The sequence below is a fragment of the Hemibagrus wyckioides genome, linkage group LG06, assembly GCF_019097595.1.
Source record: "Hemibagrus wyckioides isolate EC202008001 linkage group LG06, SWU_Hwy_1.0, whole genome shotgun sequence".
Classification (NCBI taxonomy): Eukaryota; Metazoa; Chordata; class Actinopteri; order Siluriformes; family Bagridae; genus Hemibagrus; species Hemibagrus wyckioides.
This window is the reverse complement of record NC_080715.1, coordinates 8,507,624-8,532,072: the sequence shown is the minus strand read 5'-3', so window position 1 is coordinate 8,532,072 and position 24,449 is coordinate 8,507,624. Positions and strand designations below refer to the sequence as shown.

General features: G+C 41.2%; 2 protein-coding genes across 2 annotated transcripts in view; one reads left to right on the top strand and one right to left on the bottom strand.

The window, feature by feature from the left end:
* Positions 1 to 4,869, top strand: part of zgc:92380 (uncharacterized protein LOC445086 homolog) — a 16,740-nt gene extending 11,871 nt beyond the window's left edge. Inside the window, exons 6-8 of the mRNA XM_058393360.1 lie at positions 387 to 784; positions 2,191 to 2,225; positions 3,631 to 4,869. Coding sequence (XP_058249343.1) covers positions 387 to 784; positions 2,191 to 2,225; positions 3,631 to 4,727 — 1,530 coding nt within the window. The 3' untranslated portion in view covers positions 4,728 to 4,869. The remainder of the gene's footprint in view (positions 1 to 386; positions 785 to 2,190; positions 2,226 to 3,630) is intronic.
* A 593-nt stretch (positions 4,870 to 5,462) lies between these two features.
* Positions 5,463 to 24,197, bottom strand: arpc2 (actin related protein 2/3 complex, subunit 2). Its single transcript, XM_058392882.1, has 10 exons — positions 23,985 to 24,197; positions 18,919 to 18,953; positions 17,740 to 17,852; positions 14,922 to 14,967; positions 14,607 to 14,793; positions 14,398 to 14,491; positions 12,258 to 12,384; positions 9,850 to 9,950; positions 9,225 to 9,325; positions 5,463 to 5,860 (listed from the first exon to the last, which is right to left on the bottom strand). The coding sequence occupies exons 1-10, from the start codon at positions 24,056 to 24,058 to the stop codon at positions 5,839 to 5,841; spliced, it is 900 nt and encodes a 299-aa protein (XP_058248865.1). The 5' UTR covers positions 24,059 to 24,197; the 3' UTR covers positions 5,463 to 5,838.
* Positions 24,198 to 24,449: the final 252 nt, after the last annotated feature.

Sequence of the window (24,449 nt, the reverse complement as noted above, 5' to 3'; positions counted from 1 at the left end):
ATAATAATAATAATAATATGTTAAATAAATATTATTTAAATTAATAATAAAATTGGGTGGGAGGGGCATGCTCTATCTCCTGTCAATCACAGTGACTAGCGAATCATGTGCATCTGCTGGCTCATGTATGTGGAAGGGGGCAGATAGCGCTTTCCTCTGAGTGTGTTCCACTGCCCTGTGACACAACATGAGCAGCAGTTTGCAAAGTCGTAGCTAGCTTCAGTCACATGTCTCGGAGGAAGCACGTGCTAGTGAGGTGATCAAATTGGGTGAGAAAATGGACAAAATATCTCTGTAATTTTAATACAGTTGTTAAAAAATGATTACGTTTGACGAAAGTGAACTGTGCGCTTAACGTTTGATGCATTACTTGGATCTCTTTACAGAACCACTCTCTGGAAGACACACTGAACGAAACGCTGGGACGTTACTCCCGAAACGTGAACAATCACAACATGGTTATCCAGAAGCTGGAGGCGGAGCTTGGCGAGGCTCACACCCAGGTGACGAGGCAGGGGACGGAGTATCAGGCTCTGCTTAACATCAAGAGTAAACTGGAAGAAGAGATCGCCACCTATCACAGCCTTCTGGAAGGTACAGGGCTGCCCTCCAATGGTATCACCGATCCTGGATTACCTGAAAATTACGATTTTAAAGGCACAAGGGCACGAGACGACGTCAACGTCAAGAATGTCAGTCTACCAGAAGATGCTAATGTCATAGATAACGGTGCGTTTGAAGACACTGATATTGGAGGCGGCGGTTTGGGTGGATCTGATGAAAGGTAAATAAGAGCAAAGCAACATCGCTAATCTTGCGATGCTTATGATATAGCTAGGACTAATTCATATTAGCATTCGTAAGTTGGCCTAGCTATGGTGTAAAGCAACACCGCAGAATACATCACACATTACAGAGCCTGAACATGCCAGTCATCGTAAATGATGATTATAATGGCTGTATGCCAGATGCATTGAAGGTGTGAAATGAAATGTAGTTTGCTAACAGTTGACTTCCAGAAAACTCTAGATCACATTTATTCCCAAGAAAGAAAGAAAAAAGGCATGTCACCACCAGTTTCAGCCCCCGACAATGTCAAATAAATTTGCCAAATAAAACTTCACCCTAGGCAACGAATAGGTCAGAGCCACAATTTAACATGGAAATATTTGGTTGGCTTTATTATTGTTAATCATTACCTGTGCTTGCTAAGCAGTATTTTAAAAGGTGCAGTTAAATAAATAAAAAAATAAAAAAATAAAATTATGTATTAGTTTAAAGTGTTACTGCGCTGGTCCTATCACTTCAAGATAGAAAATCTGGGATTCATCATCGTTGTCCTGTGATCGTATGGATTGGATCTTTTATTTGAAGCATTTGTCCAGCCCAGAAATAAAATGTGTGGTGTCTTTTAGAGAGCATTAAACACTTAAAACATTAAAACATTAAAAACAGTAAACACTTGCAGCAGTGAATTAAGCTTTCCAAAAAAACAAAAAAAAATACTTCCGCTATCCAAGAGTGAATTGACCGCCATGGTGTTCATGTAGGACTTACAAAATCATAAATCACAACACACCTTCACAGACTATCATCTGTGGGAACAACACTAACATATCCATGTCTCAAAGTTTCTTCTGCTAATTTACCCCTAAAAGCCCCTTGTTTATTTATTTGCTTACTATTTATTTTATTTTTCACTTGTTCTTGATCGAATAAAAAGCTAAATTTCTTGCTAAACCAATGCTAATGCTAATCGCTAATGCTAAATGTACACACCATAGTGTCTTTTTACAATGTGCAAATTTCATACTGTTAATATAATAAAATAAAACAAATAAATCGGGGAGGAAAAATAAGTTATAGGGGAAGTATTTGATAAGAGAAAGACTGATTGAGTTGTAAATGTACTTCTCAGTCAGTTAGAGAGAGAGAGAGAGAGAGACTGCCATGTTCGCAAACATTTACGTAACTCGTCCTGTTACAAGAACAGGGACAATCCCATTCCCTAAATGTACCAGGATATAGGTTTATAAAAGTCTCTCTCACACTGTGTCCTGAACGGATGTATTAAACATCACCGAGTACTGGGCAACAAGCTCTTAACTAACACACCCTCAGTGTTGTCTTCTGCTCGTCTAAACACATTCATTCTCTCTCTCTCTCTCTCTCTCTCTCTCTCTCTCTCAGTGTGGAGTTTTCACTAGAGCAAGCTCTATGTGCTGGTAAGTACCTTTTCATTCTGATTATTCATCCACACCTCTTAAATCTCTTCTGACATTTTGGTTCTCTGCCTGTCACTCATCGACACTGAACACCTAATTGAACTCCAGTGATGGAACACCCATATAAAAGCCCTAATTACTGCCCAAACCTACATGTCAATTCATTTGAACCTGTCACTTCAGCTTTGATTGCTGATGATGGGAATGTGTTTCTCTCATGAAGCATAAAGCCGAGTTCAGACAATACAGTACGGCGGCTCAAAACGAACGTTGGCTTGAGTAACAGCGAGCGTTGGCGATTAGATGTGGGCGTGTCCACAACGTGACGATTTGCTTAACTTTATGCAAATCGATGGGAATACAGTGAGAGCATACACTGTTTCTCCTTCATCTCTTATAATATGATGCGGATATACGCTGCTGAATTTTACACACGGACAACAAATCTCCCTCCGGAATGTTTCATTTATATTGAGTGGAAAACTGACATGTTGTCAAATTAGAATTGCTGCACCCTATTACTATGGCAACCAGTAGTGGGAACGCCTACTAGAGACTTCATAGTACAGCGTCTGGAGATTTGCAGCAAAAAATCACTGTAGATGTGAACAGGTACAGATCACCAGGAAGCAAAAATCACACTGACTTGATCACAAATGATTTAATTATAAATCTTCCGTCAGAGAGAGAGAGAGAGAGAGAAGGAAGTGAGACAGACACATAGACCAAGAGGGAGGGAGACAGGCAGGAGAGAGACAGATAATGAAGGAGAGTTAGACAAAGAAATAGAGGAAGACAGATGGGGACAGAGAGAATGAGAGACAGAGCGAGATCTCTCCAATTATGGCTAATTTTGGCTCTGAGCTGTGTATATCATGCTTTTCCTGACTCAGAAGCCCTTGTTATCCTTGAATAGATAAAAAAGAATATTATTGTTGATGTGATCTGAGATCAATAAAACACTTCAGGACATGTCACTTGAGAATGATAAACTTTGTGTGGTTAAATGTTTCTTAGCTTTGTTTCTGTCTGCATCACACCATCCCATCGTTGTTGTTTTTTCCTCTAACAGCGTGTCTCGTTAAGGTTTTTCTCTTCATTTCATTAAAAGGTTTCAGGATGGAACATTATTTTTAATATCGCAGGACTACCGTTGCTATGACGATAGCTTTAGTACTGCTATTGATATGACATTGTTTTGCACTCAAGTCTCCATCAGTGAAGAGTTGAGAACTTCAACAACTTCAACTAGAATTGGTTTCCTTGTTACGTAATTATTTATAATCACACTCTTTGGTGTCACGCAGTGTGGAGGAGGATGGATGCCCTTTTGAGTCTGTTTTCTTCCACATATTTATGCTAAATAAAATCTAAAACATTGTAATGTTCTCTGTGTCTCCTGCAGAGCCACGTTGCCTACCTCCTGACCCGACACTCAATAACAAGATTGTGGAAGAAGAGGTGATCACTCAGAAGGATCTGGAGCTGAACGCTGCCAACACTGCCATGAACAAGCAGTACATTCACAAAGAAGCCGAACGAGGAATGAACGAAGATCCAGTCATCCTAGAGGAAATGGAGAAGGAGGAGGAGGAGGAAGAGGAAGATGTGGGGAGCCCAGTGGAGGACCCTGTAGCTGAGAAGAATGAGGAAGAGGAGACGGTGAGTCCTGTGGTGGACAAACAGATGGAGAAGGTGGTGGAGGCAGTGGGTCTTGTGGAGAACACACAAGTGCAGAAGGTGGAGGAAGCAGCAAGTCTTGTAGAGCACATACAGGAAGAGAAGGTGGAGGATGCAGCAAGTGCTGTAGAGAACACACATGCGGAAAGGGTGGAGGAGACCTCAAGCCCTTTGGAGAACACACAGGAGAAGAAGGTGGAAGGGGCAGCAAATCCTGTGGATAACACACAGGTGGAGGAGACCTCAAGCCCTGTGCAGAACACACAGGTGGAAGAGACCTCAAGCCCTGTGCAGAACACACAGGTGGAAGAGACCTCAAGCCCTGTGGAAAACACACCGGTGGAGATGGTGGAGGACACACAGGTGGAAAAGACCTCAAGCCCTGTGGAGAACAAACAACTGGAGAAAGTGGAAGAGCCCTCAAGCCCTGTGGAGAAGATGGAACAGGCAGAAAGTCTTTTGGAGAACACACAGGTGGAGAGGGTAGAGGAGACCTCAAGCCCTGTGGAGAACACACAGATGGAGAAGGTAGAGGACACAGCACGTCCTGTGGAGATGGTGGAAGAGACAACAAATCCTGTGGAGAACACCGAGGTGGAGCTGGTGGAGGAGACCTCAAGCCCTGTAGAGAATGCACAGGTGGAGAAGGTGGAGGACACAGCAAATTCTCTAGAGGACACTCAAGCTGAGGAGGAAGAGGAGGAGGTGGAGGTAAAACCTGCTGTGGGGAAGATTAATCCAGAGGAGGAAGAGGAGGAGAAACAGAACGGGGAGGGGCCTGAGAACCCAGAGGTGGAGCCTTTGCTGAATATGAAAGAGTGATGTGTCCACTGCAGTGTTGCACGACGTCCTCAGATTTAAATTACTGCCTTAATCTCTTTCTTTCTGTATTTCTCCCGGTCTCTGCTGTGCTTGTCTGCCTGTTGTCTTTATGTTCAACAATAAAAGAAGTGTGACCTCTGAAACCTAAGGCTTGGTGTGTATTGTGTATCTTCTGGATGTTTCATAAGTTTTGCAATCAAAAGAGACACGATTTAATAATCAGGAATAGAACACTCGCTGATCTGAGACAGTTTTGATCCATCCATCCATCCATCTTCTGTAGCACTTAACACAGAGCCTGGACTTTATCCCTGGAGACTCGAGGCACAAGGCAGGGGTCATCCTGGGCAACCCATATTAGGGCAGAATGTCATACACACACACACACACACAACAGACAATTTAGAGATGCCCATCAGCCTACAATGCAGATTTTTGGAGGAACCTGGAGTATCCTAGAAATCCCTAAAGCATGGGGAGAACATGTTATCTACACACACACACAAACCCCCCAACCCAAGAGGTGCAAGAAAAATGCTAGCCTCCAAGACCCTGCAATAAACATGCACTATAGAAATAATGCCAATTAATACAGAGCACCTTTTAAAAAGTTCTCACATTTTGTGTTTGGCACATCTAATTTCAGATGAACATAAGAATAAACACAGGTAACGATTATTTTTTCCATAAGGCAGAATTTTTAATTGAAGCACATAAAGACATCAACACAACATGTCACTAAGACTGGTTTATTTATTAGATCAAAAGCAGACAGGTAATCTGGCAGTCAAAACAACAGTCTGTACTGAGTCAAAGACAACAGTACAGACATGGAGCAATACTGCAGAGACCTTTTCTCAGACGACACGAAGGCAGGTTATAGCGCAGAAAAAGTACCAAATGTCCAATTTACCGAGGGCTGTATAAAAATGTTTACGACTTTTCGTCGAACGCTGTGAAAATTCAAAGGAAATTTATTTTGTTCCTTGTAGGATTTGCAAGCATCTAGGAGTCTACAAGCGTTGTCCGAATTCGGGTGTTGTAGTTCCGCTTAGCACTCGGTAGAGCACTGGCTGGTCCTGTAAGCATGTCTGGTCGCTGTCTGTCGCCTTTAGCGAGAAAATGTCTTGCCCCTGGAGAGAGGAAATTGGATAGAATTAGCTACACAGTTTCTGATAAGGCATGAGAATGAGACACGTGTTTATATTTGCGCTTGATCAGAAAACAATGCATTTCTAAAATTCTACTCATTCTTTATCCACTTAGCTAGAACACAAGATGGAGTGCGTTATTGAGAATAACATCGTGGTTGTAATTTAGTCTCAGAAAACAAACCAGAAGCTAGAACAGGCTTCATGTTGCAACGATGGAGATGATTCAGGGCTGGAACGAAACCAGTCATACTGGTGAAACCCAATACGCAAACAGTACTGCTTTTCATTTGTGGCATGTGGAAAAGGTTCTGTACTGAAAATCAAAACCTTTGTTACACCGCTCTGATATCTCTGAAGCAAAACTCAACACGGGATTAGTTTGTAAGGACGGTGTGAGGTGGCCGTGACTCATCTTTAAAAGCAGTTTTTACGCTGCTGTGCTTTTCTGAAAACTGCACACACTGAAAAGCAAGAAATTTCCAAGTTCCTATCAGGAAAAACCAAGGAAACGCTCAACATCTAACAATTCCTACTCAGGAACCTGGGATGGCCTTCGAGCTCCTTCAAGTTCCAGCAAGTGACATCAAATCAGCATGGCTGCTCACAGTAAACAGCACCAACAGTAAATGGAGTTATATCTTCTGTATATATGAATACTCTCTTCAGACCAGTCAACGTATAGAAATATTCGCTTGTTACATCTATAACCTATAATCTATAAGATGAGAAACAGTCTCAAAAAGTTTGACTTTGTGTACGAAGTGAACGTAATGCTGAATTCGACTAACTCATAATTTCCGAGTTCCTATCAGGGTAAACCAAAAAAACGACCAACATCTAACAATTCCTACTCAGGAACTCTGGATGGCCTTCAAGCGGTAAACGGAGTTATAGCTACTGTATATACACACACACACACACACACGAGTACGTACTTTAGATCCTCCAACGTATAGAAATATTCGATGGTGACATCTATAACACTGACTATACAGTTCACTGTTTTAAGGAAGTAAATATACATCACTCATGAGTTTCTAACAAAAGATGAAGGAACAAGGAATTGTCTGTGCACTCCCCCCGCCACCCCCAGTGTAGCTTAAACACGGTGTCATTCTGATCCATTACATTTCAGACGAGGTGTTTTCAAAGGTTTTTTCGTCTTTTGCACCATTCTGTATAAACTCTACAACCTGTTATGTGTAAAAATCCCAAGAGATCAGCAGTTTTCAGGAAAAACTCAAAACCACTAACAAACCCTGCCACTGAGATCACATGTTTTTCCTCCCATCACATGTGTTTTGAACATGACCTGCATGATTTTTTAGTATTGCGGAAAAATAATGGATCTTTTTTAAGGGATTGTTGACAGATCGCTCCTCCTTTAAACAAAGAGCTGCATTTTTTAAAGCCTGTGTTAACAAGACAATTTACTGTTTAAATATGAACACGCAGGAAATGTAGGAACCACGGAACTTCCTGCTTTGCTGGACTTTGCGACCATAAAAAAAAAAAAAAAATCAGCAGACTAAAAATAAACTGCTTCCTCGTAGGCCGCTCGAAAAGCTCACGTTAGGCGCAGGAACATAAAACATGCTAAGGCTCGGATCAAGCATAGAAGCTGATGAGGAAAGTGCCAGTTTGGTGATTATGGCTGGAGTTGACATGAAGTACTGACCACTCTATAACTGAATTGCTGAATTGTCTGATAAGCACAAAGGATTTCTTTTTGCTCACAAAATCCCAACACTTTTAGATTAACGTATACAGAAACAAACAATCGAGGAGCGACTATCTGGACTGTTCATCAGTTCATTTATTTTACATTCCAATCAGCAGCCCAAAGCCTTAACCACCGAGTCGTGAACAAATCTGATGCTGATCGGGATGGAAAAATAGAAAAAGAAAACGCTTGTGCTTGTTTTGCTACATGGAATTTCTAGACGTTGTCCTGATGCTACAGAGTTAGAGAGCGAGTAAACAGGGTGGAGGGCTTTCTTCTAAATTCTTTCTTGCCAAGTCAGAGGGCGTTAGATTATGAATGATGATTTAGGCGCCATATCAACTGTCAACTAGATACGGCACGATAGTACTTTTAGTTTTATTTTTCCAAATACCAAAACCTTGAGTGTCACCCGACACTGATACACATCTAGTACTCTTTAAAAACTAATAAGCTTTAAATAAAGTCCATGCCGAGGTTGTGAAACAGTCTCTTACATGGATATCAGCTGTGCTCCCTCTGTTACATGTTTTGCAAATCAGGATGCTTTAACAAATTTGCAAATTTCCTTGCTGTTTCCTTTTATATTTCTTGCTTTTATGGTCATCTATACATATTTTTATGGTCTTTACTCGCTTCTGTGCTTTTTGCCTAACCATCCACAGCACTTCAGTCAACTGCGGGTTGTTTTTATTTAGAAATCAAAAACTATAAAGACTGACTTTGTCTACGAAGTGAACGTAATGATGAGTTAGACCTAACTCGTAATTTCCGAGATCCTATCAGGATAAAACAAGAAAACGCCCATCATCTACCAATTCCTACTCAGGAATTTGGGATGGCCTTCGAGGTCCTCCAAGTTCAGCAAGTGACATCAAATCAACATGGCTGCTCACAGTAAACAGCACCAAGAGTAAATGGAGTTGTATCTTCTGTATATATGAGTACTCTCTTTAGATCAGTCAACGTATAGAAATATTTGCTTGTTATATCTATAATCTATAAGGTGAGAAACAGTCTCAAAAATCTATAGAGACTGTCTTTGTGTACGAAGTGAACTGCATTCGACTAACTCGTAATTTTCGAGTTCCTATCAGGAAAATCCAAGAAAACGCAAATAATTCCTACTCAGGAACTTGGGATGGCCTTCAAGCTCCTCCAAGTTCAGCAAGTGACGTCAAATCAACATGGCTGCCTGCTTCTCTGCTTCTTGTGCAACCATGCACAGCACTTTGGTTGTTTTTATCTAGAAATCAAAAATTTATGAAGAAACTAGAAATAGACAAAGGAATTTCTCCCTGACTTCCTGTAACTGAATATGTATGATATAAATCATGTGCACAGTAGAAATAAAGCAAAAATCAATCCTGAAATTTTTTTTTATAAAAGCCTGAAATGGTCAGCATTTGTTACAGGATCAGAAATCCGATATGTTTTCTCTCATATGCAAGTCAATGTTTTTTTAAAATCTATTATTTCCATGAATAATTTCCTCCTGTGGGATCGTTGGACAGGTCCCAGATAAACAGGCACAAACTGTAAACTTTTCTACTTCAGAAAAGTCTCTGTACCAATTCTTTTGGTTAATCGGAGTCTAAGGACTCAGGTCGAGATACTTACGTGATCGTCTTCATCTCTTTCTTTTCGGCGTCGGGGCGAGCGCGGTTCAGGACCTTCAGGAAGTCGGAGGTCTTGGCTCTCATGCGGGTGTGGATGTAAGCCTGAAACAAGCAGAGCACAACAGTTTATAGTATATACTCATTTCTTTCTACTCATAGTGTAGTTTATTGAAAAAGGTCTTATGTGATAGAAAAATATTGGTGAGAAGGTGTACAAGACGGTGTGTACAAGACAGTGGTGAGACCGGCCATGCTGTATGTTTTAGAGACAGTGTCACTGAGGCAGAGATGGAGGTAGCAGAGCTGAAGATGTTGAGGTTCTCTTTGGGAGTGACACGGTTGGACAGGATTAGGAACGAGTACATCAGAGAGACAGCTCATGTTGGACGTTTGGGGGGACAGAGTTAGGGAGGACAGATTAAGTTGGTTTGGACATGTTCAGAGGAGGTGGCTGTGGCAACCCCTGAAGGGAAAAGCCGAAAGAAGAAGAAGAAGAAGAAGAAGTTGCTGTTCTTAAGGAGGTCAGCATCAATGGAGACCCGTGTGTCATATGTGTATGTTGTATGTGTATGTTGTATGTGTCCTGTGTGTCTCATACGCTCATGTGTATGAAAAGGAGATCTCACCTTGGAGCACTTGATGTGGTAGTGCAGGTAATCACGGAAGGTGTGGATAAGATTGATGGTGTTGTCTCTAGCGTTGGCGTTGGTATGACGAGGGAAGAGGACTACGGGAAACAGAAATGTGTTTCAATGTTAACTCGAGTGTTATATACACATCATTCATTACAGTGAGCACTACAATAAAACGAAACATTTTCATTAACAAGATCTCCCTGTGCCTGCGTGGGTTTACTCCGGTTTCCTCCCACAGTCCAAAAACATGTACATTAGGTTGATTGGTAATTCTAAATTGTCCATAGGTGTGAGTGTGTGTGATTGTCTGTCTATATGTGGCCCTGTGATGGACAGGCGACTTGTCCAGGGTGTACCACTGCCCTTCGCCCAATGTGTGCTGGGATCTACAACTAACAATAAACGTGTCTTAAAGACTAATCATTGAAGTTTTCAGTAAAAAAGTGTTTGTTAAATATTTCTGATTCTTCTGTCTCAGCTACCTGAAGCTAACATTTTCCAGGTAAAACATTTTCGTTAAACTGAAAAATGCTGATGATTTAGTCTTATTAATTAATTAATTAATTATATTACGAATGAAGGTGGCAGCATGGTGGCTTAGTGATTAGCACTGTTGCCTCACAGCAATAAGGTCCTGGGTTCGAATCCCGGGTTCAAACAGACAGGAGCCTTTCTGTGTGGAGTTTACATCCCTGTGCCTGAATGGATTTACTCCGGGTACGCCGGTTTCCTCCCACAGCCCATTAGGTTGACTGGTAATTCTAAATTGCCTGCGAGTGTGAGTGTGTGGTGTTGTCTGTCTATATATGTGGCCCTGTAATGGACTGTCCAGGGTGTACCCCTGCCTTTCACCCAATGTGCACTGGGCTAGGCTCCAGCAGATCCCTGTGACCCTAATTAGGAATAATAAAGCGGGTATAGAAAATGGATGGATATTTGTTGTGGATTTCTCCACAACATTACAATGCACTTACAAAGGGTTAAAAACAAAAAAAAAAGTTTTTTCTTTAAAATAAATACGACTAATAAATGATCATTGTGGTATAAAAGGAATAAAACACGTTGCTGCTGTTATCGGAAAATAATCAACGTAGTAGTGGTGATAGGAACTCCAACATTGTGATTAATTCCTTACTCATCACTCATATTCAATACCGCTGATGTTTCTCGCTCGACAGTAGTATTGTTAATATTCATCTCTCTTGAAGTGTACAACATATGCTTGTTTTATATTAAAATCCTCCTTCATTTTCAGCTGACATTACTGATTATGTTATTTATACTGAGATGATGATGAGCAAACGATAAACAGATCGGTGTGCAGGTTAAAAAGCAGGTCAGATGTTGACACTGAGGTGTGGAGAAACTCGTGATGAAATGTAGTGTGTTGTTTAAAGGCAGAGACCGGAGCCTGATGTTTACAGTGTAGAGCCTGCTAAAATCAACACACATCCTAAACATACAAGATGTGAGCTGTGGGCAAGGTGTGTGCTGCTGTCATTAAAACATGGGGATGGTTCACAGGGGAAATGGATGTCAGGATGTTGACACTGATACATACACACACAGACACAAAGACAAGTGCACACACACAGACACAAAGACAAGTGCACACACACAGACACACCGAAACACACACAGGTGTGCAGACACACAGGTGCACACCACACACACAGACACACAGGTGCACACCACACACAAAGACACACAGGTGCACACCACACACAAAGACACACAGGTGCACAGACTCACACACACACAGAGGTGTGTACACACAGACACACACATGCACGCATGCGCACGCACACAGACACAGAGGTGCATGCACACACACACACAGGTGAACAGACACAAGCAGACACACACAGATACAGAGATGTGAATAGACACAGGCGCACAGACACACACACACCATCTACGGCTATTTATTTTTTTTGTAAGCAGAATGATGCGCCCTGTTTGTGGTGATATAAGCGTCTGGTGGTTTGGAACACATCCAATGTGACTCCATATGATGGTGAGAGTTTGACCTATAGAGTAAACAAAACGTTTCCGTCGAACGCAATGATGAAACCTTTCTATCCAGGTGGGCGTGGTCTAGGATGTCTCCACCTCCATGTACAAGGCACACTAAATGGACTGATGAGGATGAAAATGATGTAAATCATGCATTATGTCTTTCACACTGATCAGATTTCGATCGATGGAAGATTTTATCATTAACTTCATCATCATCATCATACCAGCTGAGCGAATCTGATCTTTTTGAAGAATTGTGCAATCGTCCCTTACGGCTCCAGAGATGAAGACAACAGTCTGTATGAGGAGTTTGTGGGCGGAGCTGACCTTCCTTGGTCCTTGTTATGTAAGAGTGTATCCCGTGTGTTAAAGGTACATACCGAAGGTGATGTAGCCGATGTTGTCTCCCACCGCGGCGTCCGTGTCCTTCAGCTCCAGAGGAGGCTCTCGGTGGCTGAACAGCACTTGAGGAGCTGTGTGACTCGCACGCCGGCCCTCCTTAAACTCCTGCAGGAAGAAAAAATGGTACATGTATTAGCGTCACTATATCTGTGCACTCATGCATCACACACTAAAGAAGAAATTCGACGTGTTAATGGAGTAAGACTTTGGGAAGAATACAAGTTTAAAGCCCAGGACCAATAACATGCCACTGTTACGTTTTAGAGCGAAACCCTATTTTTAATGATTTTTTTATTTAGTATTTTTTCTTATAATATTTTAATTTTTAATTTTTTTTATTTAAAGTTTATTTCAATATTTTATTTAATTTGTTAACTCATTTTTGTGTATATTTATTATAATACTTTATTTAATTTTGTATTTTCCATTATATTATTTTATTTTAATTAATTAATTGTTTTAGTATTTTTATTATAATATTATTTTATATTTTCTATATATTTTTCCCCTTTCCTACCTAATTCTAATATATAGTTATACAGTTATTTATATAATAAATTATACAGTTGTGTATGTGGCAAATAATATTTTAATTTCAATATATATTTGAGATATAAGAAAGCTTGATTCAGGAATACAATAATGATAATTAAGAACCAACAAGAACTAAAAATAAATAAACAAAAACAAACAAACGAGGCACTTGTGTACATTTCATTTATTTATTTACTTATTAAATAAGGACTTACCTTAATAATTAAATTAATTAATGCTGAAACTATATTCCTGAGCAAAGTGATGTTTTTTTCTGAGGCAAGTGTGTGTTAAAAACTTTGCAATGATAATCTGGTGGCCAGAACATTCCTTTACTTGTAGCTACTCTGGATGCTCCAGTGCAGCAAAACTAGAAAGAAAGGAGGAGGAAAAAAAAGAAAAAGAAGGGGGGGGGCTGGCTGATGGATGACATGACTACATGAGATGAGGAAACACTGAGTGTATTTTATTTTACAGCTATACCGAAACAAACATGTCACCCTTTATGAATGGGAACTCGGTTAAAGAGAACAGTGTGAATACACACACACTACTGAGAAGGCACGCATGGACTCAGAAGGTTTCACAACATTCCATAGCAGAAAAGTAGTGTTTTTACACTATCGTAAGGGGAGACGAGTGATGACATGCAGGATCTACACACAATCACACACACACATACAATCACATACACAGCCACATAATCACACACAGACAGATACATACAAACACACACACAGACACATACAAACACACACACAGACACACATACAAAGACACACACAGAGACACACACACAAGGTCTAGCAGTCTACACCACAAATGCTTTGTTTTGTCCATTCTGATAATCTCCATGGATACATCTGGATGTGAACTGGGATACATCCACAGGTCTATATGTGGCCTAAACAGTGAAAAAAAGCGAGTGATTTCGGACACGCCCGTGACAGACGTGTGTGCTGGTGGCGCCCTTGTACAAGGTCCTTGTACTCTGCAGCAGGGGTGCTGCATCATGGCTAAACCTGCACTCTGACCCCAACCCTCCGAGGATGGGACATGCGAAGAAAGAATTTCACTTTGCAGTAATGTGACAAAATAAAAGGGAACTTACATACTTAATAAGGTGTGTGATTTGGGGCATGTCCACAGTGAAGGTTTGTGATGGATATGACATGTCCATGCTGGGAGCTTAGGAGGGTGTAAATGTGCCCTATTTCATGTATAGTGTGTGTATTTGGGGCGCAACCAAAAAGTATGTTTGTGAAGGTATTTGTAGGCTATCTAGTTAATAGGGTGTGTGAATTGGGACACGCCTACAGAAGACTAATGATGCTGAGAAATCTGTATTCATGTTTATGTAGCCCTATACACTAAACAGAGCCTGTGATTTGGGACCCGCCCACAGTGGACAGCTAGTGGTGAGAAATCTGTATTAACCTTAATGGAGTCCTGTCCCCCGATATGATAGGGTCGATATTGTGAATAGTTGCTAGTGTGAGATTTGGGACACGTCCACAGTGAGACGTGACGATAGTGAGAGCGCCGTGATGGTGCTTTCCGCTGAACGTCTCCAAATATACACACCTGCATGAACACTTTTCCAATGACGACATCGTCGTCGTCCTTGAAGACGGTGCTGAACACCACGGTAACACGATCCTTCTTCGCCTCCAGGTACCTGGAACCAGAGAAGACGAGAGAAATGCTGAGGACACAGAATCCTGTCAAAGACGCGAATTCCGACACGACCTGTCCGGTCTTATCTCCACCACAAACGACGTCAGGTCACCTACATGGACTCGTCGTCTCTGTAATGGACGACGGCTCTCTGCTCGCCCTCGCGACCTTCCTCCTGGAACTTAAAGTATTTCTCAAAGACGGATGCAAAGCAGTTTCTCTTCAGCATGCCCGCCTGGTGGACCATCTCCTCCTTATTGGCTGGAAGAGCATCCAGGTCAAAGAGCAAAGACACGTTGTAGCCTGTGGAGAGAGAAAAGTGCATTTCAGAGTGAGCTGAAACTGTGAACCAAACAATGTCAAATTATTTGATCCCACATAACCAGTTTAAAAACAAAACTAGCTTATAAATTGAAAGGATCTTAGATTACCATCTTCTGCTGGCACCAGGAAGTTTCCATAGACCCTCTTGAGCAGCTGAAAACCAAACACAAAAACATTACATTGAATAAATTTCACAGTAACTGATCATAACACTCCTCATGAGAACTTTCTTGTCAACTATCTTTGGTCACAAATTATGGGAAAAAACACACACAGCAAAATCAAGTATTCCCAAAAAACTCCTGGAACATGTTTGAGACGCAACTTCATTTGTTTTTTCTATTTTTCTGCTTGAATAGAGCACAGGATTCATCTTTTGAACTCCTATCAGTGAAGACCGATATGTACCGACTTTCTTTGAGAGATGTATTCCTGTTTAATACACGTGAATGGAAGAGGGCTTTGGCTGAATGTGTGTTGTGAAGACTGACGTCTTGACACAAATCTGTAGAAAAACTGCAGAAAATTGCAGTTTTTGGAGTCAAAGCTTCGGAAATATTTTACTTTGTTATTAAGTGACAACAAAATCAGGACCAAAAACTGCATTTCAAACCATCTGATCAAAAACAATTGTTTATGGGAATTTTTGACCATTCCTTTAGAAGTGCATTTGTGAGGTCAGGCACTGATGCTGGACGAGAAGGTCTGGCTCACAGTCTCTGCTCTAATTCATCCCAAAGGTGTTCTATCAGGTTGAGGTCAGGACTCTGTGAAGTTCCTCCACACCAAACTCACTCATCCATGTCTTTATGGACCTTGGTTTGCGGAAGCATTAAGAGTTCCTTTCACTGGAACTAAGGGGCCCGAGTCGAACCCCTGAATTCAATGATTTGGAGGGGTGTCCCAATACTTTTGGTAATATAAGTTTTTATTTAACCTTTAATTTTTACCTCCTTTTTAAATATCAGACATTGCAGACATTCACACATTGCTTTATGTGCATAAACTCAACATTACAGCTATTATTATAAAAGTAGTGATCCTCTGCCCCGTTCCTCCAATAAACCGAGCTAGCTGTCACATATCAGAGCTGTATGCTGTTGCGTTTCTTTGCTTCATTCACGAGGCCTGGACTTCGTGCAGAAGTTCCCGCTTAGCTGCGGTTTTCTCAGAATTTGCATTTGGTTTGCACGAGCCACGCCTGCCATGCTTTTGTTATGAAGTACACGCAAAGCATGGTTTGAATATTGGTTTGCATCGTCTGGGAGCAGAGCATCACATCCTTCATGAGAAGGAATGAGCCCAGAACTCTTTTATATTAACGTTTTAAATCTAATACAGAAGTGACCCTCACAAGCGATGCCCACATCTGTGTGTCCTTGGGGGCTAGTACGCAACCGGGCTGCTTTTCTCAGATGTGTGACTTCCTCTATTGGAGGTGATTCAGATGCACTTCCTGCTGCAAAACCGCAATGCTGTTTTTTTAAAGTCCTGAATGTGATCATCTGCTCAAAGAGCTGTAACAGGGTCATGAAAATAGGAAACCTTTACCGTGTGACTGCACTGAGAATATTTACTCAAACATCATCTGATCGATCAGCACTTCCAGATTAGGGTGTTTTTAAAGGATCTTTAAAGGGGCATGTGAAAAGACTAAAACCAGAAGTAGAAAAAAATGTGATAAAAACATAAGGACACGTGATGGACGCATTTTCAGAAGCATAATAAATAAACCTGATTTTCAGATATCAGGTCTTGGTATTAGTTTGGTGATTGGACCAAAAAATTCCAGCAGCTCAAGCACATCCCTGTTTTTTTACAGAGGGTTCAGGTCTGAAAATGGGCTTGGCCATGACATTGACATGGTTATGATCTGGTGGTCCTCCATCCACACCTTGATTGACCTGGCTGGGTGGCACAGGACAGTGTCCTGCTAGGACAAAACCCAATCCTCAGAGTTGGGGAACCACAGAATAAAGGAAGTTTTCTTCCAGGATAAACTGGCTTGACCAGAGCACCGTCCAACCAGAGTACGTTCACCCGTAGACTGAGACCGCTGAGGACATCTACAGAACATCAAAGCAGGTCATTCCTACCAGTGGTTATCAAACTGTATAACTCCTCCCCTTTTAGTAGGGAGCAGAGCTGACACAATGCACACTGACTGTATTACTGTATTATTATGTACACTATACTATTTTACAATACAGTGGAACCTCGACATAGGAATATCCTCCCTTACGAATTTTTGCCTTAAGAATTAAAATTGTGCAAGCCCTTCAGGGGTCTCCACAGCGAATCATCTCTCTCCACCTATCCCTATCTTCTGCATCCTCAACACTTACACCCACTAGCTTCATATCCTCATTTATTCCATCCATATACCTCCTCTTTGGCCTTCCTCTTTGCCTCCTGCCTGGCAGCTCCATGTCCAACATTCTCCTACCAATATACTCACTCTCCCTCCTCTGAACATGTCCAAACCATCTTAATCTGGCCTCCCTAACTCTGTCCCCCAAACGTCCAACATGAGCCGTGTCTCTTCCTCAGTCTCTAAACCATACAGCATGGCTGGTCTCACCACTGTCTGTACACCTTCCCCTTGATTCTCTCTGATATTTTTCCATCACACAGAACTCCCAACACCTTTCTCCACCCATTCCAACCTGCCTGCACTCACTTCTTTACCTCTTTCCCACACTCTCCATTAGCCAGGACTCTTGACCCCAAGTACTTAAACTCCTATACCTTTTTCACCCTGTAATCTTACTGTTCCTCTTCCCTCCTTTTCATTCACACAAGACATGTAGAGATACTGATTTAAGAAAATCGGTATCTCTAAAATTCTCCCACACCTGTGAGTCACTTTGAATAAAAGCGACACACGCTAAACGAATACGTGTAACTGGGACGGGAAGCTCGTACCTCATCCGCTCCGTGCTCCTGCAGCTCTTTGTAGAACTTCAGCGAGATGCTGATCATCACCTTGGTCTTGTCGCCGTTGGGGTTTGAGATGTGGTAGAGCACGCCATCGAAATCTACACAACAAAAAATAGTCGTTGTTTTTATTTTAAGAAAAAGATTGGAGTTTATATAAAGCTTACATAATAAAAACATGAGGATTGCAAGGATTTTTTCAGTGAAATAAAAAAATGAATAAATCCAACGTTAATAGAGCACACAGCATGTGAATACTGCAGCTCTAGAAAAATACTTGCGATCAGATATTAATGGGCATAATTTCTGCTTTTCCACTGCCTGTTGTCATTAGTTTTTCCCTGTACTCCGAGATCGATACGAATGGTGAAGTGTTAATGCTGACGTTGACCCAGGAATAGTCCAGATGTCTAATCTCTGATCTTGAAAACAGTCATTAAGGGTTCACTTCACCTGAATCGCATTGCGTAGGTCTGTCTCATCTAACTGCACTGATTAAAGAGTCAATTTAAGAACTTAGGGCAAGAAGCCTTTATTATCTCCACACATACATTACAGCACAGTGGAATTCTTTCCATCCCAATCCCAGCTCAGGAAGTTGGGGTCAGAGCATAGGGGCAGCTATGATACAGCACCCACGCTGGAGCAGGAAGGGTTAAGGGCCTTGCTCAGTTGCCCAACGGTGGAGCTTGGTGGTGCTGGGCCTTGAACCCTGGCCTTCTGATCAACAACCCACAGCCTTAAACACTTAAGCCACCACTGCCCACTGCCATGCTGCTTCCTGCTCCTACTTTGGTCATGTTGTGGAAAGGGCTGTTATTGTCATGGTTGATGATATATAAATCCAGACTTTTATAGGAGTGGAGCAATGTTAGTGTTACCAGTTCACATCTGTGGTGTTAGAGCATCAAGAAAAATCCCTGACAAGGGAGTCTGGAAAAATACAACCACATATATTACACTGAGCTTGCTTAAGTTACAATCCCTCAACATATTCTGACACTGACTCACTCAATCACACACACACACACACACACACACTCTTCCACAGATGTAGCAATATCTGACATTCATTGTAAGAAGGTGCGACAACACAATATTTGTCTGTGACGCACATTTGTGTATTTACTTACACACACACACACACACACACACACTCTTACTCACCAGCAAATGTAACTTCTACTGCTTCAGGCTTGTTCCTGAACACAAAAGAGAAAATGAGAGAAGGTTAAAGTGTAAAATAAAACATGTTTCAGTGTTAACAGACTTAAGAGCTCAGACACCCACTGGACTCTCTGACCAGGGTGATCTGGGTGCGGCCTAATATTCTTGTGGGTGGGTGGTTAGGTAGGTAGGTAGATAGGTAGACAATCAGACAGACAATCAGACAGATAGACAATGAATGCACCAAGTTGTACAAATTACATTACATTTTAATATGGATTTAATGCTCAGGGTCAGAGCGCAGGGTCAGCCATGATGCAGCGCCCCTGGAGCAGGGTGAGTTAAGGGCCTTGCTCAAGGGCCCAACGGTGGCAGCTTGGTGGTGCTGGGGATGGAACCCTGATCAATTCCGGTCAATGACCCAGAGCCTTAACCAGTTGCGCTACCACCGAGTGTGGAAGAAGATTATACGATTATACGAAGCCCAAGTTGGCAAATATCTAACAGCAGCTTAAACCTTCCTCAAGTTTAATCTGCGGACACAAAATAAAACCCGTCTTCACTTGAACTTTGCTTCAAATTGAGTTCAGCTAGATAAACCTGAATCTTAAGAATTCACCAATCTTGGAAGCATGGGCCAACTGAAAACAAGCATGCGTACCTGGGGTCATGTCGTCAGGTGAGACTTAGCAAGGAGTGATTATTTTTATCATTTCAGTACAAGAGCAGTATGTGTACATACTAATTTTAGTGGATTTCATTGGGAAGCAAGTAAAGAATAACCTACAATGGATCATGCTGCTGTAAGAATCAGAAACTATTCCTACTCCTTTGTCCGTGTCGTGAATTGGGATGGGATAGGAGGGAGGCTGGATGATGCACTGTTTGGGGAGATGTTCTTGATGTGCAGGTAGGGTAGATTTAAAGGGATGGCCAGTGGTCAAAGTGAGAATAAAACTGGTTCTGTTGGTTTAAGGAGGTAGGTAGCTTGAGGGATCATCTGATGGAAGTTGCAATGTCTCTGTAAGGAGCCCCAGGCAGCCTTGTATTGCTTTCTGCAAAGTTGTTTTCCAGCTTTTGCATTGCTGAACTGCCATTTTGTTGAACTGCAACCAAGACAGTATTCCTTCTTGTGCAAGATCTGTAGGCCTGGTCTTTACTAGATCTAAGATCTCTAACAATCTGGAGCTTAATGCTATTAAGATGCTTGGAATGCTGGTTGACTTCTACTAGCATCCTTCTTCCTGCCAACCCCTGACCATCAACGGCTCAGCTGTGTCCAAGGTTCAGTCTTTCAAATATTTAGGTACCATCACCAGCTCACTGAAATGAACCAACTATCATTCTCAATAAAGCACAGCAAAGACTCAACAACTCCACTAGGAAGCTGGATGTCTCGCAACTGCTTCTGAAATGATTTGATACTTTCAGTTCTTTTGTGAACCAGTGCTTGGTCAGTACTGTACATCACAACGGTCATCTTAGGGTGTGGGATGTAACTATATCAGTATACTTCTACACCAGCCTTACAATGCATCCCAATCAGTGGACACCAGGCAGTCTCAGGGTTTCCACAGCCTCAGGCATGATTCTTGATCCTAGTAGCCTTGGACTGCTCCAGTTTTTTTCTGTATGTGACTACAAGCCAAGAAGAGTGCGTGAAAAGTGACAGAATCTTTTATGGTTGTGTAGATTCAGTCAATGGTCTTTTCCTCCTGAGTGGTGCAGCTTATTGGGGCAGTGGTGGCTCAAGTGGTTAAAGCTCTGTGTTGTTGACCAGAAGGTTGGGGTTCAAGCCACAGCAGTACCAAGCTGCCATTGTTGGTGAATTGAGCAAGGCCCTTAAACCCTCTCTGCTCCAGAGGTGCTGTGTCATAGCTGCCCCTGTGCTCTGACCCCAACTTCCTGAGCTGGGATATGCAAAGAAAATGTGCTGTAATGTATGTGTGGTGATAATAAAGGCTTCTTCTTCTTACCAGCTGATGGTATGCAAGCAGATCATGTCTAATGTTACTCTGAACACTTCTCTTCAGGCTGATGTGATGCCCATAAATCACTATTTAATAGCTAATAAACTATTTATAGCTACAATTAATGTAGCAAGACAAGTTAGTTATTATTAACGCTTATGTCATAAGTGCTATGAACAGATGCTACCTCACTTTTTTCCTCTTGTTACCAAGTTGCTAAGACAAAAAAAAAAAACCCCAGAGAAACCAGGAAGTGCAAACTCATCCGTCATGGACACTCTTCCATGGCGGAAACTGGAGACTTCTTCTATAAATGTTAAACATCTCCTTTCAGAATTAATAGATAGATACAATAAGATAGACAGTGATTGAATGTTTTGTTACATTGCAGCACATTCACCAAACAAAATCCCTTTGCCAAGTTGTTCTACAGAAATAATAATGGATTAGAACGAGTGCGTTGTCATTAAAAGTTACAGCCGGGAACTGCCGTCAGAGGTGCTGTTGTAGGGAATTGAAGATTTCTTCTAATTTGAGAATTTTACAGCACTTTAAAATAACAAACCTGCTAATTACATTCCATCAATTTTTAAGTTAACAAGCTAGCTGCTGCAAGGATTAAAGATCAACATAGCATACTGAACCAGTACTTTCCCTCCATACACAAGTCACACCATGAGGACCGCCCATAACCACCTGCTTCTGCTCCAACACGGTGAAGAAAACACATAATCCGATGTGAACACGGCTTTAGTGACCAGACATCGTAAAGTCACCAGTGGTTCAGAGCTTCGTTCGTATAACTCCTAACAGACGTGACCATGCAAACATTTACACTCTGACAACTGCAGCTCGCATTCTGATTGGACAGAGCTCACGGGCTTCACATCAGCTCATCGAGAGAACACACAAGCGCCACCTTCTGCAGGAAGAGAGTTAATCCTACAGCTGTAACACACTGTTTTCTGTCCTCTACAATTTTAATAGTAGTGTGTTTTATATTTGATCGATTTTATTTTTTGGTTTGAAAACTAAACCTTTTCTTGTACTGACTCATCAAATAAATATCAAAGACAAAGTATGGGGGGGAAGTAGAGGCTTAAAAACATATGTGCAGTAGTGTCTATCTGTATCTCTCTATTAACTGATCTATCTATGCCTTTCAATTCATCTGTATGTCACTCATCCAATCAGCTGACTGCTTATCTATCTATCTATCTATCTATCTATCTATCTATCTATCTATCTATCTATCTATCTATCTACTACTCAATCTCCCTATCTCTCTGTCCATCTATCTATCTCCCTCTTCCTTTGTCTATCTCTCCATCTATCTATCCATCCATCGCTGCCTGTATCTATCTACTATTCTCTATCCATCTATCTCCCTCTTCCTTTGTCTACCCATCCATGCCTGTATCTATCTACCAATCAATCTCTCAATCCATCTATCTCCCTCTTCCTTTGTCTATCTATCTATGCAAATATCCAGTTATGCTTTCATATCAGTTCATCCATCCCTCCAGCCACCTATCTATCTATCTATCTATCTATCTATCTATCTATCTATCTATCTATCTATCTATCTATCTATCGCTGCCTGTATCTATCTACTATTCTCTATCCATCTATCTCCTTCTTCCTTTGTCTATCCATCCATGCCTGTATCTATCTACTCTTCAATCTCTCTATCCATCTATTTCCCTCTTCCTTTGTCTATCTATCTATCTATCTATCTATCTATCTATCTATCTATCTATCTATCTATCCATCCATCCATCCATCCATCATTGCAAATATCCAGTTATGCTTTCATCTATCAGTTCATCCATCCCTCCACCCAAACCCTCCTACCCACCTATCTATCTATCTATCTATCTATCTATCTATCTATCTATCTATCTATCTATCTATCGCTGCCTGTATCTATCTACTATTCTCTATCCATCTATCTCCCTCTTCCTTTGTCTATCCATCCATCCATGCCTGTATCTATCTACTATTCAATCTCTCTATCCATCTATCTCCCTCTTCCTTTGTCTATCTATCTATCATTGTAAATATCCAGTTATGCTTTCATCTCAGTTCATCCATCCCTCCACCCAAAACCCACCCACCTATCTATCTATCTATCTATCTATCTATCTATCTATCTATCTATCTATCCATCCCTTTAGCTGCTTGTTTTTCCGTCTATCCATCCATCGCTGACTGTTAATCTGTCTGCATATATTAACCATCTATCTATCGCCACATGTATATATATATATATATGATGTGGTGATATATAGGAGCTGTTCCTAGCTGTAAAGCTAATACCGAAAAGAAAAGAAAAATCTAAAGAAAACAAAGCGTGACAGCAGCACACAACAGGAATGTGTCCAGACACAGAGAGAAGGGTCCGAATATCAGGAAATAACGAGCTGAATGAATTACCAGTGGTTTCTCTGTAGACAGAGGGGAAGTGAGAAGCTGCTGTAAAAATCAGTGAGCTGTCAGGGGCGGGAGCTGAGAGCAATGCAAAACCGCCTTATATGGCAAAAGCTCTGTCTGGAGACTGATTGGTGGAATCACCTTTAAGCAGCAAAACATCTCGATGCACAACACCTTGATGAAGGATTTCCCACTCAAACACTGCACAAGGTGTCCATTTGACGTGGAAAGCAAAGGCTTTAATGCAAACAGTGCTGTATAAGTTCAGAGATTTCGACAGATTTAACCCAGAACCTGGGAGCTGAAGCATGATCACATCTGTAAACTCCAGGCACTTTAAATGTCTCTTCATACAGAGTCTCTTTATACAGAGACCCATTACTGACTCCCATAATAATAATAATAATAATAATAATAATAATAATAATAATACACGCTGCCTTCACAAACCTTCAATCAGATCATTAGTATTATTTATTTTTTAAGTGTTAGACTTCATATATCATTAGAGAAAGATGAGAGGATTCAACGAACCCCCAAATAAATCGCCACTTTAGATCATTCCCTATAAAATAATCTTATATCATCACTCGTCTCTAGGTCTATATCTATATCTATAAGGCGTGTCGTTAGCTTCCTAGCATTAGCTCGGTGTAAACTCACCCGTTGGCCGCGCTCTCGAATTTCAGCTTTAGCGTCTCCTCGATGATCCGATTGTTTATTTCCAACAGAATCATGGTGAATCTTGGTAAAGGATGCAATTAAAAAAAGATATAGATATAATAATAATAAAAATAAATGACTATGACAAGCCCTCCGAAAGATGCTACAATTTCTCTGCGCTGCGCTTCCTGACTCCACTTCCGCATTGAGGTTCAGGACCCACGTCTGTAAGTGGCCATAATTGTGCCTGCATCGAACGTAGGATTTGACAATCAACATTTAAAATACATACATGATGACTTATTTAATTACGTGCACTATATTCTACATAATATGTCATTTATTAATGTTTTTTTTTTATTACAGATGCATTTTAATAGCTCGCTGATGTTTTATACTGTAAAATGTTCTTAAAAAGTTTTCTATAATCCTGTTATTCCACTCACAAATCGGTCAACGACAACT